The sequence below is a fragment of the Microtus oregoni genome, unplaced genomic scaffold (assembly GCF_018167655.1).
Source record: "Microtus oregoni isolate MIOR12 unplaced genomic scaffold, Mior012 000008F_ref0000371, whole genome shotgun sequence".
NCBI classification, from domain to species: Eukaryota; Metazoa; Chordata; class Mammalia; order Rodentia; family Cricetidae; genus Microtus; species Microtus oregoni.
This window is the reverse complement of record NW_024543067.1, coordinates 51,749,013-51,764,310: the sequence shown is the minus strand read 5'-3', so window position 1 is coordinate 51,764,310 and position 15,298 is coordinate 51,749,013. Positions and strand designations below refer to the sequence as shown.

General features: G+C 41.7%; 2 protein-coding genes across 5 annotated transcripts; one reads left to right on the top strand and one right to left on the bottom strand.

Annotated features, from left to right (window-relative positions):
• The first annotated feature begins 3,796 nt into the window (after window positions 1-3,796).
• Window positions 3,797-13,560, top strand: Hyls1 (HYLS1 centriolar and ciliogenesis associated). Of its 3 annotated transcripts, XM_041657875.1 has the most exons (5): window positions 3,797-4,051; window positions 5,521-5,564; window positions 10,228-10,342; window positions 11,632-11,685; window positions 12,100-13,560. In XM_041657875.1, exon 5 carries the CDS (start codon window positions 12,125-12,127, stop codon window positions 13,028-13,030), a length of 906 nt encoding a protein of 301 aa, XP_041513809.1. In that variant the 5' UTR covers window positions 3,797-4,051; window positions 5,521-5,564; window positions 10,228-10,342; window positions 11,632-11,685; window positions 12,100-12,124; the 3' UTR covers window positions 13,031-13,560. The 3 variants fall into 3 exon arrangements, with proteins under 3 accessions (XP_041513809.1, XP_041513807.1, XP_041513808.1); XM_041657873.1 differs by lacking the exon at window positions 11,632-11,685 and having other exon boundaries at window positions 12,100-13,559; XM_041657874.1 differs by lacking the exons at window positions 5,521-5,564; window positions 11,632-11,685.
• Pus3 (pseudouridine synthase 3) lies at window positions 7,058-14,765 on the bottom strand. 2 transcript variants are annotated; one of them, XM_041657872.1, is made up of 4 exons: window positions 14,647-14,765; window positions 9,256-9,659; window positions 8,585-9,150; window positions 7,058-7,782 (listed from the first exon to the last, which is right to left on the bottom strand). In XM_041657872.1, exons 2-4 carry the CDS (start codon window positions 9,628-9,630, stop codon window positions 7,281-7,283), a joined length of 1,443 nt encoding a protein of 480 aa, XP_041513806.1. In that variant the 5' UTR covers window positions 9,631-9,659; window positions 14,647-14,765; the 3' UTR covers window positions 7,058-7,280. The 2 variants fall into 2 exon arrangements, with proteins under 2 accessions (XP_041513806.1, XP_041513805.1); XM_041657871.1 differs by lacking the exon at window positions 14,647-14,765 and adding an exon at window positions 14,526-14,616.
• Window positions 14,766-15,298: the final 533 nt, after the last annotated feature.

Genomic DNA, 15,298 nt, shown 5'->3' with positions numbered 1-15,298 from the left:
GCCCTGGGCCTGGAGTTACAGAGAGTTGAAAGCTAACACAGAGACACTAGGAATCGAACCTGGGTCCTCTGCTAGAGCTCTTAACTGCCGACTCAGTTCTCCATCAACACCACAAACTTCTTTAATCTAACTGCTTACACTCATCTCCCCAGGATTTCTCAAGGTATCTTCTGGATGTGTAGCATCTCCTAAGCTCAATGGTTTAAAAGACGGGACCCCAGTGGGTGAATCAACTTATCGGAAGGTGGTTAGATCAGAGGGGTCCAACCTCAGCAGTTTATCAACTCAGTAAAGGTTCATAATTTGGTGGCATTATTAGGAGGTGGGGCCTGGTTAGAGGAAGTAGGTAAAGAAGGTATACCCCAACCGCTTCTCAGCTACCTCTCCGTCTCTCTGCTTCCCAGCGGCCATAAGATAAGCAGCTCTGTTCTGCCTCATGCACCCACCATGATATTCTGCCTCACTAACCCCCAGGAATGGTAGAGCTAAGTGAGCATGAATGCAACTTTTAAGCACAATGAATCTTTCCTCCACTGACATTGCCTTGTTAAGCCACAGCAGCAATATACATCTCTCTGTCCCCTTCTTAACATCCTGGCCGTTACCAGCTTAGCCTAAAGTACCACAACCTACACCTGGAATACGCACTTATCTCCCATTTAGATTTTACATAGAACTGTCCACACATCATGGATCAAAGGATACACAGTATTGTGTCATGAACCTAGAACTAAGAGATAAGTGAAAGGACGCGGAGGGCCGATGCAGTGAGTCGTGTGTTATAGGTAGTGGGAAAGCACAGGCAAAGGTCGCGGCGGATGAGAGACTGAAAGAGAACCAGGAAAAAGGTAGATGGTAGAGATGAAATGAAGAGGTAGGTCACGTAGGCCATTGGGAGGGATTCTGGTTTTATCCAGAGAGCTATGGAGACTGAAGTAGAATTGGGGTGTGCTATGAAATACTCAGGTTTACACTTGAAACTGTGTATCAGAAGTTCTCTCTGAATAATTTGTCACCCGTTGGTGTTGATGGGCCATAATTTAAATTTGTGATTGATCAATGTCAATTACTCCTAAAGGACAAGAAATTTCTTTAGGATTGAGATTGTGTCTGTTGACAGAGGTTTCTGTCCCACCTGGTCCTGCAGCCATTCAGTTCCAAAGAAACACACAGAGGCCTACATTAATTACAAACTGGTTGGCCTATTATCTCAAGCTTATTATTAACTGACTCTTACACCTTAAATTAACCCATAATTCTTGCCTGTGTTAACCACATGGCTTGGTAACTTTCATCAGCGAGGCATTCCCATCTTGTACTCTCTGCGTCTGGGTGATGACTGCAGACTGGGCCTTTCCTCTTCCCAGAATTCTCCTGTTCTGGCCTCCCCCACACCTATACTTCCAACCTGGCTACTGGCCAGTCAGCATTTTATTAAACCAATACAAGTGATGAATCTTTACAGAATACAAGACCATTGTCCCACAGTATGTGTCTTTTGTTTTTGGTACTAAGGATTAAGCCCAGAATCCTGTACATGCTAGGCAAGTGCTCGACCACGAGCTGCATCCCCAGCCTCTTGTGTTTTGAGATAATCTCATTATGTAGTTCAGGTTTGCCTCAAACTGAAGATCCTGCATTCCCAGTCTCTCACTTGCTGAAATTTTTATTCAGTTATCAAATCACCAAAACATAAAGCACAGTAAATTGCATGAGTGCCCAATAAATATTTATTGGATAAATAATCATGGGACTAAGCAAGAGAATTGAAGCCAATGTCTGTTAAGTTCACTTGCGACTGTCAAAAGTAGCCTGAGTTTACAGATGAGGCAAAACTCAGAAGCAACTGAACAAGAAAGTGAAGAAAAGAGAAGAGACAGACAAAGCGAAAGAGCAGCAGCGGTGTCAAGAGAAAGCTGCTTGTTTTCATTCTGATGTTGGCATTACTGTTATTCCTTTATGCTGAGAAGACAAAGAAGAAAAATATTGAAAAGGACAGGGACAGGATATAACCTGATAATTGTAGCTAAGGGAATTTAAAAATGGCAGCAAAGGGGTAAGGAAGCAAAGATATCATGAAGGTTAGTTAACTTATGCATGACTATAAAACAAGTTGAAAATATTTGAATCTATAAAGATGCTGGCGGGCTAAAATAAACTACACCTAGTTAGGAGGAGCAAACAAAAGCAAACTGTGTCAGCAGAAAGACAGTCCAATAAGCTGGCTCCTTTAAAAAGTAAAGTACAAGGAGGGAAATGGAGATGTTTCTAGAATAAAAGAAACTTAAGATAAACCAATCACAATGTGCAAATCTGATGAATTCTGACTTTAAGGAGAAGCAAGTGAAAAACTAAACATGGACATTAAACCATCTGAACTATCATGTATGAAGTGTGGTTATAGGACTGCTAGGTTTATCTTCATTTGTGGGCAGGTGAGCACAGTCCTACAACTGCAATGCTAGTGGAAGACAGACAGAAGAGAATCTTGAGATCCAGACCAGCCTGGGCTACACAGAAAGCTCCTCAGTTAAGGTATAGGGATAAAACTGAAAGTAAATAAATAAATAAGTAAATCAATGTTAAAACAAAGTAGGCTGAAAAATAAATAAATAAATCATCTATCCTTCTGTTTTAGACATGTTAACTACACGTTCTATGCAAAAGAAAAATCTGCAGTGTAACATGAAGATGGAATATTTGTTCCCGAGGAAAGAATGTGTGCACTAAAGAAGTGTTATGTTTAAATCAAGAGACAGTCACTAAAATATATCTGGTCTACCTCTGCCATTATCTCGATTTTATTCACTCAGTTTTCTTAAATAAATAAGATCCTGAGAAAAAGTGAGCTACGTAAAGGATAGGATGGAGTGTTTGAGTTACCCATTCTAGATTTTAAGAAATAAGATTGTTTTCTCAGCCGGGCGGTGGTGGCGCACGCCTTTAATCCCAGCACTCGGGAGGCAGAGGCAGGCGGATCTCTGTGACTTCGAGACCAGCCTGGTCTACAGAGCTAGTTCCAGGACAGGCTCCAAAACCCTGTCTCGAAAAAAAACAAAAAACAAAACAAAACAAAAAAAAAGATTGTTTTCTCTGCTTATTTTTGTGTTAGAAAATAAAACCGTAAGGATTTGGATAAAAAATTCTTTAGACTCGAAGCATCCCAATGACTAGAATGTTGAAGTACGGGGGCCTCTTTTCCGATCTTATCCTCAGCAATTCCCAAAGCACTGGGGTCCTTTTTTTTCTTTTCAGGCACGTACATACCCTCCCTCCCTCCCTCTCTCAAAGCGTCAGCTAATAATTTAAAAAATAAATTTTTATTTTGTCAAGAGTACGCTCAGAAGAAGAGTAATAATAGTGCATTCTGGGAGAGAGCACATTGTGCCGCGGGAGGGCTGCGGGGGCACCGGTCAGGACGCCCTGCAGCGGGTGGCAGGGAAGGGAAGGCGGACCCACGAGCCGGGCCAGCGGCGCCCCAGAACACTCCCTTCCACTCCCCTCCGCCGCCGCCAACTGCGGCCAAGGGCGGCTGGAGCACTGAGCAGGGCCAGCCCCTTGTCCCTCCGCCCCGCTAACACCAAGGGAACCAATGCTAAAGCTTCCGCGCCACTACCCGGCGGGTTCCCACTTCAGTTCCGCGCCCCGTACTCCGCTTCCGGGCCCGCGGGGGAGGGCCGAAAGAAAACACGCACCAATCTCTATGTAAGCATGGAAGACGTCTGGCTTCTACGCCAATGAGAGAGCTGGTGGGCGGAGCCAGGGGCGTGGGCTCGTTCCGGGATTTAAACTTGAACGGCCGACCGTTAACGACAGCATTAAGCGTGAGCGTGGGCGATTTGTTCCCCGTGTGATTGCGAATCTGTGGTCCTCACTGGGCGGCGAGGAGACGACCCAACCCGCTGCAGCGGTGGTGGCGTCTGGTGACGAGCGCGGAGCCGGCAGCGGGGGACACTTTCTGGGCCAGGGTGCGGCGGAGGCCCGTGCTCCTTCCCTGGATCGCCGCGCGTGGATTTGCGTTCCCCTCCCTGGCCGGGCTCTTGCATTCAAGGTAAATCCCGGCGTGGGCTGCCTGGGGCAGAGGCCGCCCAAGCTCCTCCAGGTCACAATGTGCACCCTGTACGCGCCACTCTTGCCCGGAGGCTGAGCGAGCTGACTGAGCCCTCGGGGCCAGCGTGGAGGCTGGGGACCGGTCCCAGGGGAACCGGCACGCCCACGGCCAGATGGTGCGACCCGTGTTTTTGTTCGAAGAGCAGGGAAGTCGTCTCACATTCGGGTTACACCTTTTGTGGGCTCACACCTACAGCCAGCCTTCCATAGCGTTTGCTTAGGATTTAGGATAGCGGGTAAAATTGAAGGACCCGCTCTGTGTGACTGTTTCCCGGGTAGAGATAAACCTTAGAAAAGCTGTACATTAATAATGCAAACAAAAATATTAAACAGTGCCCTTTCAGGTTTGTTAAGTTTTTCAATACGCAGTGCTGATGAAAGTGAACGCTAACGCTTGTGCTGGGTAACGAGATTTCCTAGAAAGCAGGTGTCATTCGACTGGGAAGTTAAATTACACCATAACTTCAGTTATATCCGAATCCAGGAATTTAAGAGTTAAAAATCCCACCCTCCGAATCCTTTCAGCTGTAACTAGGTAATAACCCTGGACCATTACACTGCTTAAGATTTTTTTTAAAAAAAAATAGGTATTTTGGTCATTCACAAAATATAAGATTGGTGGTTTAGCTTCTGTGTAAGTTTCTCTCTAGCTGGTGAGATTGTCGTGTTTTATTAGAATCAAAATAAACTGACCATAACCTGTAGACCTTATGAAAGTTGCACCACCACATTTGAGGGGTAAAATAAAGGGAATGTAGTTTGAACACAAAGGACAACAGCTTATCAATGTTTTGTAAACATGCCATTTAAAAGTCCTCTTGGTTTTAGTGTCCACAATTGTCCCAGGCCAGCTCCAGAAGAGAGACAGGCGCACACATATTTCAATTAAACTCCAAAACCTTTTTTTTTTTTTTTTTTTTTTTGGTTTTTTTCGAGACAGGGTTTCTCTGTAGCTTTGGAGCCTGTCCTGGAACTAGCTCTTGTAGACCAGGCTGGTCTCGAAGTCACAGAGATCCGCCTGCCTCTGCCTCCCGAGTGCTGGGATTAAAGGCCTGCGCCACCACCGCCCGGCTCTCCAAAACCTTTTTAAATGCAGAAAGTAAAACTTAAGCCCTTCTTTACATTTCTCCATCATCACTCCTATCTTTGAGTTTTAATATTACTTCAGTGATTTTGGAAATATACATTCTGGAGTATTCTCATTTGCTTTTTCTGAGATGCCTGACTATCAACCATAAGGTCACTGAATCATTCTTTTAGATTCAGAGCGTCTTAAAAGAACTTTATTCGAATTTAAAGCCTTAGGCTCTGGCTTCTATAGACTCCTGAGCAGAACACCTTTTAGTTAGGGCTTTAGAGGGGGACTTTTTAAATATGGGCTATTTCTTAAAGTCTGTTTTTCTTTTCTAGGTTTTTCCTTTTGGTTGACTCAAGTCAAAGCAAGCCAAAATATGGTAAGAAATTGCTTAAACAGATCCCAGCACCCAGTGATGGCTCACAACTGCCCAATCTTAAGATGCCTTCTCCCAACCTCTAAAGACACCCATGTGATACACATACATACAGACGTTTAAGACTTGAAAATTAAAGTACAAAGCAACTCTTTTTAGAATGTTACATTCACCAGAAATGTTAGGTCACTTGGTATCACAGTTTTCCGAGCTCCTCTGCTAGGCTGTGAAAGCTGTTGCACCACTTCTTCTGCACAAGTTACCCACTTTGTCCTCTAAACCTGGAACTCCCACAAGTCTGTGATTATATACTCCACCCCTAGGAGCTATAGGACTTAAGGCAGCACCAGATTACTGTAAATATTGTTCTAACTGTCCGTGTGTTCCTTGTATTGAGCAGTATCCAGATACAATTCATTCTGAGTCTTGAACATAAAAACAAACTAGTTACTGGTTGATTGACAAACATTTGGGTTTTATAAACAAGTCTAGTAAACGTGAAGAACACTTGCAGTGACAGTTACTAAAGTAGGAATCTTATAAGTTCGTTTGCTATGGCATTGTTACAAAGGACAATGCGTCAAGAATTTCGTATTTTTGCATATTACCAGTGCTTTTGCTACATAATTTTCTTGCTTTTAAAACTTCTTAGTGACCCCGTAAGATATGACTGACATGCTAGCTGACCTAAATTAAGCTTCTGTCGCTTTGTAGTCACACTATGTATGTGCTAATTTCCAGCCCTAGAAAGGACTTGTATTTTCTACCATGGAATCAAAACTTTTTCTTGTTTGGTTGAGGAGTTTCTTACAGCCCAGCTGGCCTTGAACCTCCAGCTTCCATCCAAAGGCTGGGATTATAGGTGTGTGCCAGTATACCTGATTGGCTCAAAACAGATTTTACCCCTCTGTCTCCCAGTTCTGTAAAGTTGAACTTCCAGAACTTGGCCAACAAAATCCAAAAATGTTTTGACATCTCTAAAGGGTCATAAGAAGAGTGCAACATACATTATTTTTCAGAACCTAAAATATCTACTCTTACCCTTGGTAGAAAAAAATTGCCAGCCTCTGCACTAGCTGCCTCATTAAAAACATACTTTGTGGGCTGGAGAGATGGCTCAGAGGTTAAGAGCACCGGCTGCTCTTCCAGAGGTCCCGAGTTCAATTCCCAGCACCCACATGGTGGCTCACAATGATCCATGAAATCTGGTGCCCTCTTCTGGCCTGCAGGCAGAACAGTGTATACGTAATAAATAACTAAACATTTTAAAAAAGACATACCGTACTACACTGAGGTAGATTCCAAGAAGCATCACACCTGGCACTAAACCCATCTATCCAATCTTTAATTGGTGGAATTTAATAAGAAAGTAAGACACTCTGGCAAAGATCTTTCCCATAAGTGGTTATCTCATTTGCCTTGAAAAGGAACAAGTGTGAGATGCTGTTGACTTAGCAAAAAAGAGAAAAGAAAGAAAAAGGAACATATGATATTTGTAGTATCAGGCTTTAATGAATTTAAATTCAAGGCACAGATTTCCAGGGGTATAGCTAACAAGTGCTTTTTGCTTTTTCATTTCATAATTCTTTTGGACAGGAATTAGAGAATATTTAGACCCTTTACTGTTTAAGACTTGTTAGGTCTTTTTTTATGAGCCAGTCTTTAGAATTTTAGCTGGTTGTTGCTTCTTGTCCTGGTAGAGAGCCTAGCTTGTTGGGCCTATACAGTAGTGTTAACTTCTGCATCTATTATACAGACCCTCTTTGTTGGAGTCTCTGAAACATTATTTTCTTCTTCTGTGTCAGCACAGTCCCTTTTGGCCTTTGTTTCTTCCTTGTGGAGTATATGTGGGTGCTCAATGCGTCCTCTACGTACAAAATGCTGGATCCGGGATTCCAGTCCTTGACATTTAGGGCGATCCATGAGGGGCTTATATGTGCGCATTCTCACTCCTTCTACAAAGGCACTAGCTTGCTTTATGACAGAGGGCTTAATGTTTCTCCATTCTGTTACTTCATCCGTCTTTGTTCCTGCCCCACATGTTATCATGACAGACTCTAGTCCTTGTAGCATGCTATATAGCATGTGGGTTTTAACAGCATGATTAGCCCATAGCTGTTGTAGGTGGGTAACATTGAATTCCTGAACCTCGTGATCATAAATCCATTTGGTATTTTCAAATTTGCAGTCATACAAAACTAGAGGAAATTCAACAGCCATGCTAAGGAGAAACAAATGCAAGAATGCACAGCAGTTAGCCAATAGTTCCTTTTCAAATACCGAGCTTTAGTTGAGATTAAGGGGACAAGGAAGATTTACTAATGCCAATGGTTAGTAACATCTGAGAAAATACAACACTGTCTTAATCTGGAGCAACTCTGACTTCATTTTAAAAGGAAGGAAAAAAAAAAGCAATGATCAATTTGATTGGTATTAAGTTAATGTCAGTGGCAACAAATGACCAAGATGTGGGTTGATAATCCGTAACACGCTCTGGCTCCCCATACCATAAAATTTAAGACCGGTTATTTTATTTATCCAGATTTGTTCAGCCTAGGAATGAACTACTGGTATCACTGTTTAGCCACAGCCTGTTCACAAAAGAAAAGCCTCTTTTCTACCTTCCCTATAATTTCAGAAGCTGGGAATTAGAAGCCCAGTCCAAATATCTATTTCCTTATTAATGGAAAAATCTAGTATATGTTCATAACATTCTACAAATCAGAAGTTTGTGAAGGGAGCTGGAGAGATGGCTCAGTGGTTAAGAGCACTCACTGTTCTTCCAGAAGACCCGGGTTCAATTCCCAGTGCCCACATAGTGGACTACAACCTTCTGTAACTCCAGTTCTAAAATATCTGACACCCTTTTCGTGGTTACCAGATACACAAGTGGTGTGCAGGCATACATGCAGACAAAACACCCATACACAAAACGAAATCTAATAGTATAAAGTTTAATGAACCACATTATTATTTCAGTATTCATGGGAGCAAAAAGAATGTATTAGTTTGGTTTAACTTACCTATATTGAGGTTTCTCAGGATTTTTCTCTATGTTTAACAATTCATCAATAATCTCTGGCTTTTCCATTCCTTGGCCAATCAGGAAGAGGATAGCCATCATACACCGAACTTGATGATACAGGAATGCCTGGCCAATCACTTCAAATTGACATAACTGGAAAGGTTCTTGCCTTCTCTCCTCACCCAGAGTCTGAGCCACTAGTTGTACTTGTGCAGACAGAATAGTCCTCTGAAAATTAATCACTCCATTGGCCACATCCATTTTACACAAGTTTCTGAAATCATGAGTGCCAACATACTTCTGAGCTGCAGAATTCATAGTTACAATATCTAAATCAGCACGAGGGAAAAAATAGCGGTAAGTCCGCTCAAGGCAGCTAAACCTAGCACTGAAGCTAGGCTCTACAGGGGCCCAGGCCAATATTCGGATATCTGCAGGGAGCACCCGATTGAGAATGTGGGTATAACGGATCTCTTTAGCAACATCATCTGCTTCATCTTTTAAGTTAGAATCATCTGAATCCCTGCCCCTTGGAAACTGAGAACGTAGGTCCAGAGAAATCACCTGTAGAATTAGAGAGAAACTGTTTCAGAGATGATCTAAAGACTCAGTATGTACACTCAGATTTCCATTATTACGTACTTTGAGAAATAAGGTATTGGCCCTTACCTGACCAAAGGCACTAACTCCTTTGTCTGTTCGACCACACCGGTGATAGTTGGATGTCTGTCTGCTTTCTACCAGTCGGGTCTTGGTTAAAGCCTCAAACAGTTTCTCTTCAATGGTATTGCTTGTGTTTTCCTGACTGGCAAAGCCCTGGTAACCCCAGCCTAGGTAGGCTATTTTTAGAGCTACATGTCTTCGGCCATGAGCACTGAAATCAAATGCACGCTTAGCTTTTCCAGAGCCTAAAGGATTTTCTCTGATGTTTGAGTCTTTGATACTATTGGCCTGTTCTTTCTTAAGTCTTTTCACTTCCTGCTCCAGTTCCTTTACTCTGTTTAAAAGTTTCTCAATCTGGTTTCTGTCTGTGTTTTCAGCCATGACAGCCGTAGGAAGAAATCATGCAGGTCCTGCATGGAAAAAAAAAAGTGAAGTAATACATCAGTTCCAGTGCCTGGTCCTTTGGAGATGTTAGTGTCACATGAATGAGTTATCATCTAAGCTGCACATGGCAGTGCAATCTTATAGCCCCAGTACCTGGGGGCACAAGTTCTAGGCCAATTAGGGGTACAGAACAAGATACTACCTCGAGAAAACAAAAGAACACTCAGATTTAATTTGATGTTAAAAGTGTAGGTTTAGATTGCCCAAGGTACAGTTTAATTAGTATGGATTCATCACTCAGACACTGTCCCTTTACATTCTATCTGGCTACTTCACATAGGAAAAGGGAAGGATGCACCTATTTTTTAAAATTTAGGGAAATGCCTCAATTTCATTTCTCTATTCCTTACTAACCAAGATGATTCATTTAGAATGTTTTCCTCCCTATAACATTTCCTCTTGATTTCTCAGTAATTTATACAGTATTTTTAATAGTGACAATTACTTATATGACTACTTCTGTCTCTATTGTTTTATAATATTTCAAGTAAGTGGCATATATAGTGTTATCTAATGTTCTGTTTTGTTTTAAAGGTGGCCCAATAGAAGCTGTCTTAATTGAAGAAATATAATCAATGATTATATTTCACATTAGAAGTAGAACCTGGAGATAAATTTTTCTTTAAGCAGTTGCAATGGCAGAAAAAAGGTAATAACTACTAGCTTTTTTACAACCAAATTTCTTTCGTTTATAAAAGATTTCTATAACAGTTATACAAGAGTTAGTGTGACATAATTTAGATCTAGAAGTTGAAATTTCTCATGTATTTCAGTAACCAAACAGCAACAATCCCACAGTCTAAACACTTAGGTGGTTCTAACTAATTTATGACTGAAATTACTTGGATAGCATTTCTACATCTGTTCTAGGGCTGACTGTGACTAAATGGTTCCCTTCTAATCTTTGGAGTTTATGATGAAAGATTAAACATTAAAATCTTGCAGGTGAAACTAAAATTACTAGAAGAAATATGGGGAGATGACGTTTTTAATATTACTAAACTATCAGAGAAAGCCTGGTGGGGAATTGAACTTAGAAGCCAGGCAGTGGTGGCGCTTGCCTTTAAATCCCAACATTGGGGGGGTGGGGGGGAGAGAGGAGGATCTCTGAGTTCAAGGCCAGTCTGGTCTACAAGAGCTAGTTCCAGGACAGGTTCCAAAGCTACAGAGAAACCCTGTCTCAAAAAACAAAGACAAAAAAAAAAAAGTGAACTTAGAGCTTCCTGTATGATACACTGGTCAATTACTCAGTCACTAAGCTGTATCCCTAGGGGAAAGGCATTGCTAAGTAAAACATGTTCAAGTACTTGAGAACAATTAATTGTGGAACAGTCTACAAGGATTGGAAAGTTTGATGGTATACCACTGTGGAGGAGTGGAAAACTCACAGGTTATCCCATCTTGGAAATTGAACCTATGCTACATGCTTATGCAAGTGTGTAAAAGCTTACAAGGTACTCACTGTACTTTAATTAACAAGTGACTATAAGTCTAGTGTCAATAAGGAACTGGATAAATCTGATACAACATTAAATGGTAAAGTAGTTTTCATGTGCTGCCAGCTGAATCACCACAATTCAAAGTTCAGAAAGATTTTGTGCCATGTTCCTTTCTAATGAAAAAAAAATTAGTGTTAATACGGAAAATTAGAAAACTGTTAAGAAACTGTCTTTTAGAGAGAAGGTTCATCAAGGAGGGAAAATCCTTTGAAACTATAAGCATGTATTTCAACTTCAAGAGACGCATCGGGAAAGCAAAGTAGCAAGCAATAGATAAAACTACCTTGATCCCAGTCAGGAAACCAACCACTAGGTATTTAGGTGGTTGAATTTTATTAGGACAGATTTGTCTTATACATATACACAAAGTATATGCATACATGTGTGTGCTTTATGTATGTGCACAGCCCATTATGTTGATTTTTTTTTTTATCTTCAGGCCATTATCACTTAGGAGTAAAAGCAAAGACTCAGTGTGATTCAGACTGCCAAGGTACGATTCCAGCTCTGCTGTTTACTACCTTTGGGCAAGTTAACTTCTTAAAGCTTCCTATGAAAAAGAACTCATCCTAAAATATAAGGATTATATGGATTAATAAACATGAATAATGCCATATGCATAAAGCATCCTCTAAGCATGTTATATAATGTTCAGTAAGCATCATGTTCCATTACATGGAGTCTCAAGCTCTCCATATGCCAGAACTCAGCCCATATCATAGGAGCCACTAAATGTGACATGGCAGTAACAGTGTAGGAAAAGAGTAGACATGACAGCAAGTAATAGATAGAACTCTACCACAACTATTGAATTTATTATTGCTTTGGATTTTCCATTTGACTATAAAATTGAGACAAGAATGAGCAATTAATGAGGTGGAAACTGACCAGTTGTTATCTCTTACAGACAGCCTTATAATGTAGAAGAAGCAATGGAGCAACTGATAGGACCCGGTGGACAAAAATGGGCCAGTATGGACCCAGAAGAACGAATGTTAGCTGCTGCTACAGCTTTTACACATATCTGTGCAGGGCAGGGCGAAGGAGATATTAGGAGAGAAGCCCAGGCTAGCCAGTATGATCCCTACAGTAAAGCCTCAGTGACTCCAGGAAAGAGACCTACTCTGCCTGTGCAGCTGCACTGCCCACACATCAGAAGCCACGTCACTTCATCAACATTTTCAGAGGCTTCCCAAAAATGCAGAAAGCCGGTAATGAAGAGAAAGGTTCTGCGCAGAAAGCCAGATGGGGAAGTACTAGTGACAGATGAGTCTGTTATCAGTGAGTCCGAATCTGGTACAGAAAGTGATTTGGATCTCTGGGACTTACGACACAAGCTGATGAACCTACAATTTCAAGAAGGCACAGAATCCCCAAATGATGCTTCACAGAAACTTAACCTACCACATGAATATCAAGGAATTTCACAAGAAAACCAGCTTATTTGCTATCTGCGAAGAGAAGAAATGGGCCCTCCTGTTTATGAACAAGACTTGATTGTTGCCAGCAGACCCAAATCCTTTATTCTCCCCAGGCTGGATCAGTTAAGCAGAAACCGGGGCAAGATAGACCGAGTAGCCAGATATTTTGAATACAAAAGGGACTGGGATTCAATGCGGTTTCCTGGTGAAGATCATAGAAAGGAGCTACGCTGGAATGTCCGAGGACAAATGCTTTCCAGAACAGAACCCCAGTCCAAGCCTCAACATGTGTATGTTCCAAACAATTACCTAGTACCAACTGAGAAGAAAAGATCTGCCCTTCGGTGGGGTGTCCGTTGTGACCTTGCAAATGGTGTCATGCCTAAGAAGCTTCCTTTCCCTCTTTCTCCTTCTTAAGTCTTTTTTACCTGTCTCCTTCCATCGTATTTTGGATAACCTAGTTCTCCCTCTCTCTCCTTTTAAATACAACTGACTAGAAAAGCATTCAGAACACAGGGTAAGGACTTCACTGGTCCTTACTATGTCACATTAGGTACCATACGCCACTTAGATTTCTAAACTGACATTCTCAAATGCAGCAGTTTGGGGGTTGGGGGAACTACCTGAAATGTGAATTTTGCAAAGTAGTAAGTGCCATTTTGAAAAGACTTGTAAACTGTGTTGTTTTTTTTTAAATTAGTGGATATTAAGCTCAACTATTAAAGAATTTGGCAAATGATGAGTTTGAACCTTGTTTTAAGTACTTCCCAGTGTAAGAGGACCTCAGCCAGCTCTAGGCCATGATTCTTCCTCTGATCATCTAATGATACTCAGAGTTTCTGTATATAGTCTGACATGAAGACACAGAAATGAACTGTCTGGGTACAGATCAAAACACTAGTTCTGGGTTTTTGCTAGAATTTACATTCTTGATAATCCAGTAAGGAATACCTAAAGATCAGAGTTGTCTATTTCAAGCACTAAATGTGGGCCTGAAGTTTTTATTAAAGTGTTTATTCAAAAAGGAAAATAAACATGAATAGTTCTGGTCATTGCTAGTTGCTGAAACACTCTCCAAACAATATCTGAGGCTAGAGATAGAATACATTGACCAAGGGCCACCCACAGCTGGACATGATCAGGAAGAAAGATAATCAGTAATAGCTAAATGCTGTGGAGGGACTGACTCCAGGAAAGAAAAATCTGCAAACTCCAATAGTACATCTGAGCAAGAACGACGCCACAAATGCCTGGGGATACAAATTAAGGACCTTGTAACTCAGCAAGATCCATCATACATGCAGAGCACAAAAAAAGTTTTAGACTCAATTCTAGGTGCAAGATTAAAAATAGAACAGCTTTTTCAAAACAGTTGATTTAAAAAAAAAAAAAGTTTGCCTGGACCCAAAGTTCAAATTAAATCAAAGGGGTTTTGAAGGTATGAATCCCAGTTTAGCTCCTAAGCATAGATCAACCCAGTCATGAGGCAGATTTAAGTGGGATGACCCCAAGACTTGGCCCAGTACACTAGGTTAATCAATGAAATTTGGAAGGTGGACCCACAAAGGAAATTCCTGGGTGTACTAAGCACCCACCCTAAAATAGTAAGCCTCGTAGTTTTTGAAGTTTACAAAGGGGGGGGGGTGGATAAACATTTCTTCGTGATAAAGGGTTCAAAACGCGCTACGATCGTTAACTCTGTATAACTTAAGTATAGCGTAGAGCAAAACCCAAAATAAACTAGTTTCTGCCACGCCTTCCTCCCATACTTTCTTTACTGGGCTACACTATTGTTTGTATTTGAGCAATTCAGAGGCCCTCTACGCCAGTTGCAGAATCTAAGCCCCGCTGGTGGGACCTATCTCCAAGAAGTCCCAGACACGACACACACGCGCGCTGTCCTAAGTCCCACCTCATCCACCGGCGCCTTCCTGAAGCCCTTAAGTACCGGGGCAGGAGATAGTCACTTAGCTTCCATTTGCTTATTCCTCTCTAAAACTCAAAACAGCCCACCTGGAAGAGTGCACACTTACCTTCCGGTCATCAGCTCGCGGCCACGCGACTAGCAGGAAGCTGAGACTTCGTGTCTCCAGTAAGCATGCGCCGTCTTACGGGAGGCGCGCCTGCGGTTCTGGGAAATGTAGTTTCGAGGTCTGGTGGCCGGCTTTAAGCCAAAACCCATCGTAAGCACGGGTTTCTGACTCAGCCCTGTCTTTACCCCAAGGCACAATCAATGAGAAGAACAAATGACGAAATTATAATTATGGTCTAAAATAAGTTTTTTTAATGCTGACTAATCTATATAAAAACTAGGAGATTGAAGATCGTGTTCCAATCTTGCACATCGTTTAATTAACAGAAATTTAACATTGAGAGTAAAAGACATCTGCTATTAGAATGGTAACGTAAAGGCTAAAGGGAAATGCTATAGCCTGAGTGAGACTGTGACAGTGCAGAGCAAAGGAGTGCTGCTTCAGCACCACGGAGAGATCATGACGACAGTTTTGTTGCTTTTCTATTTTTGTCGTTTCTAGAAATGTTGTCACGACTCTTAAAATTCCAGTCGGAAAACATAAAATTCTGGTTCATTGGTCCAAACTTAGCATAAGGGATCTACTCCCGAGCTGTGCAATAATATATGATGTAGGTAGTGGTGACCAGTGTTGCTTTAACGCGACCACGCCT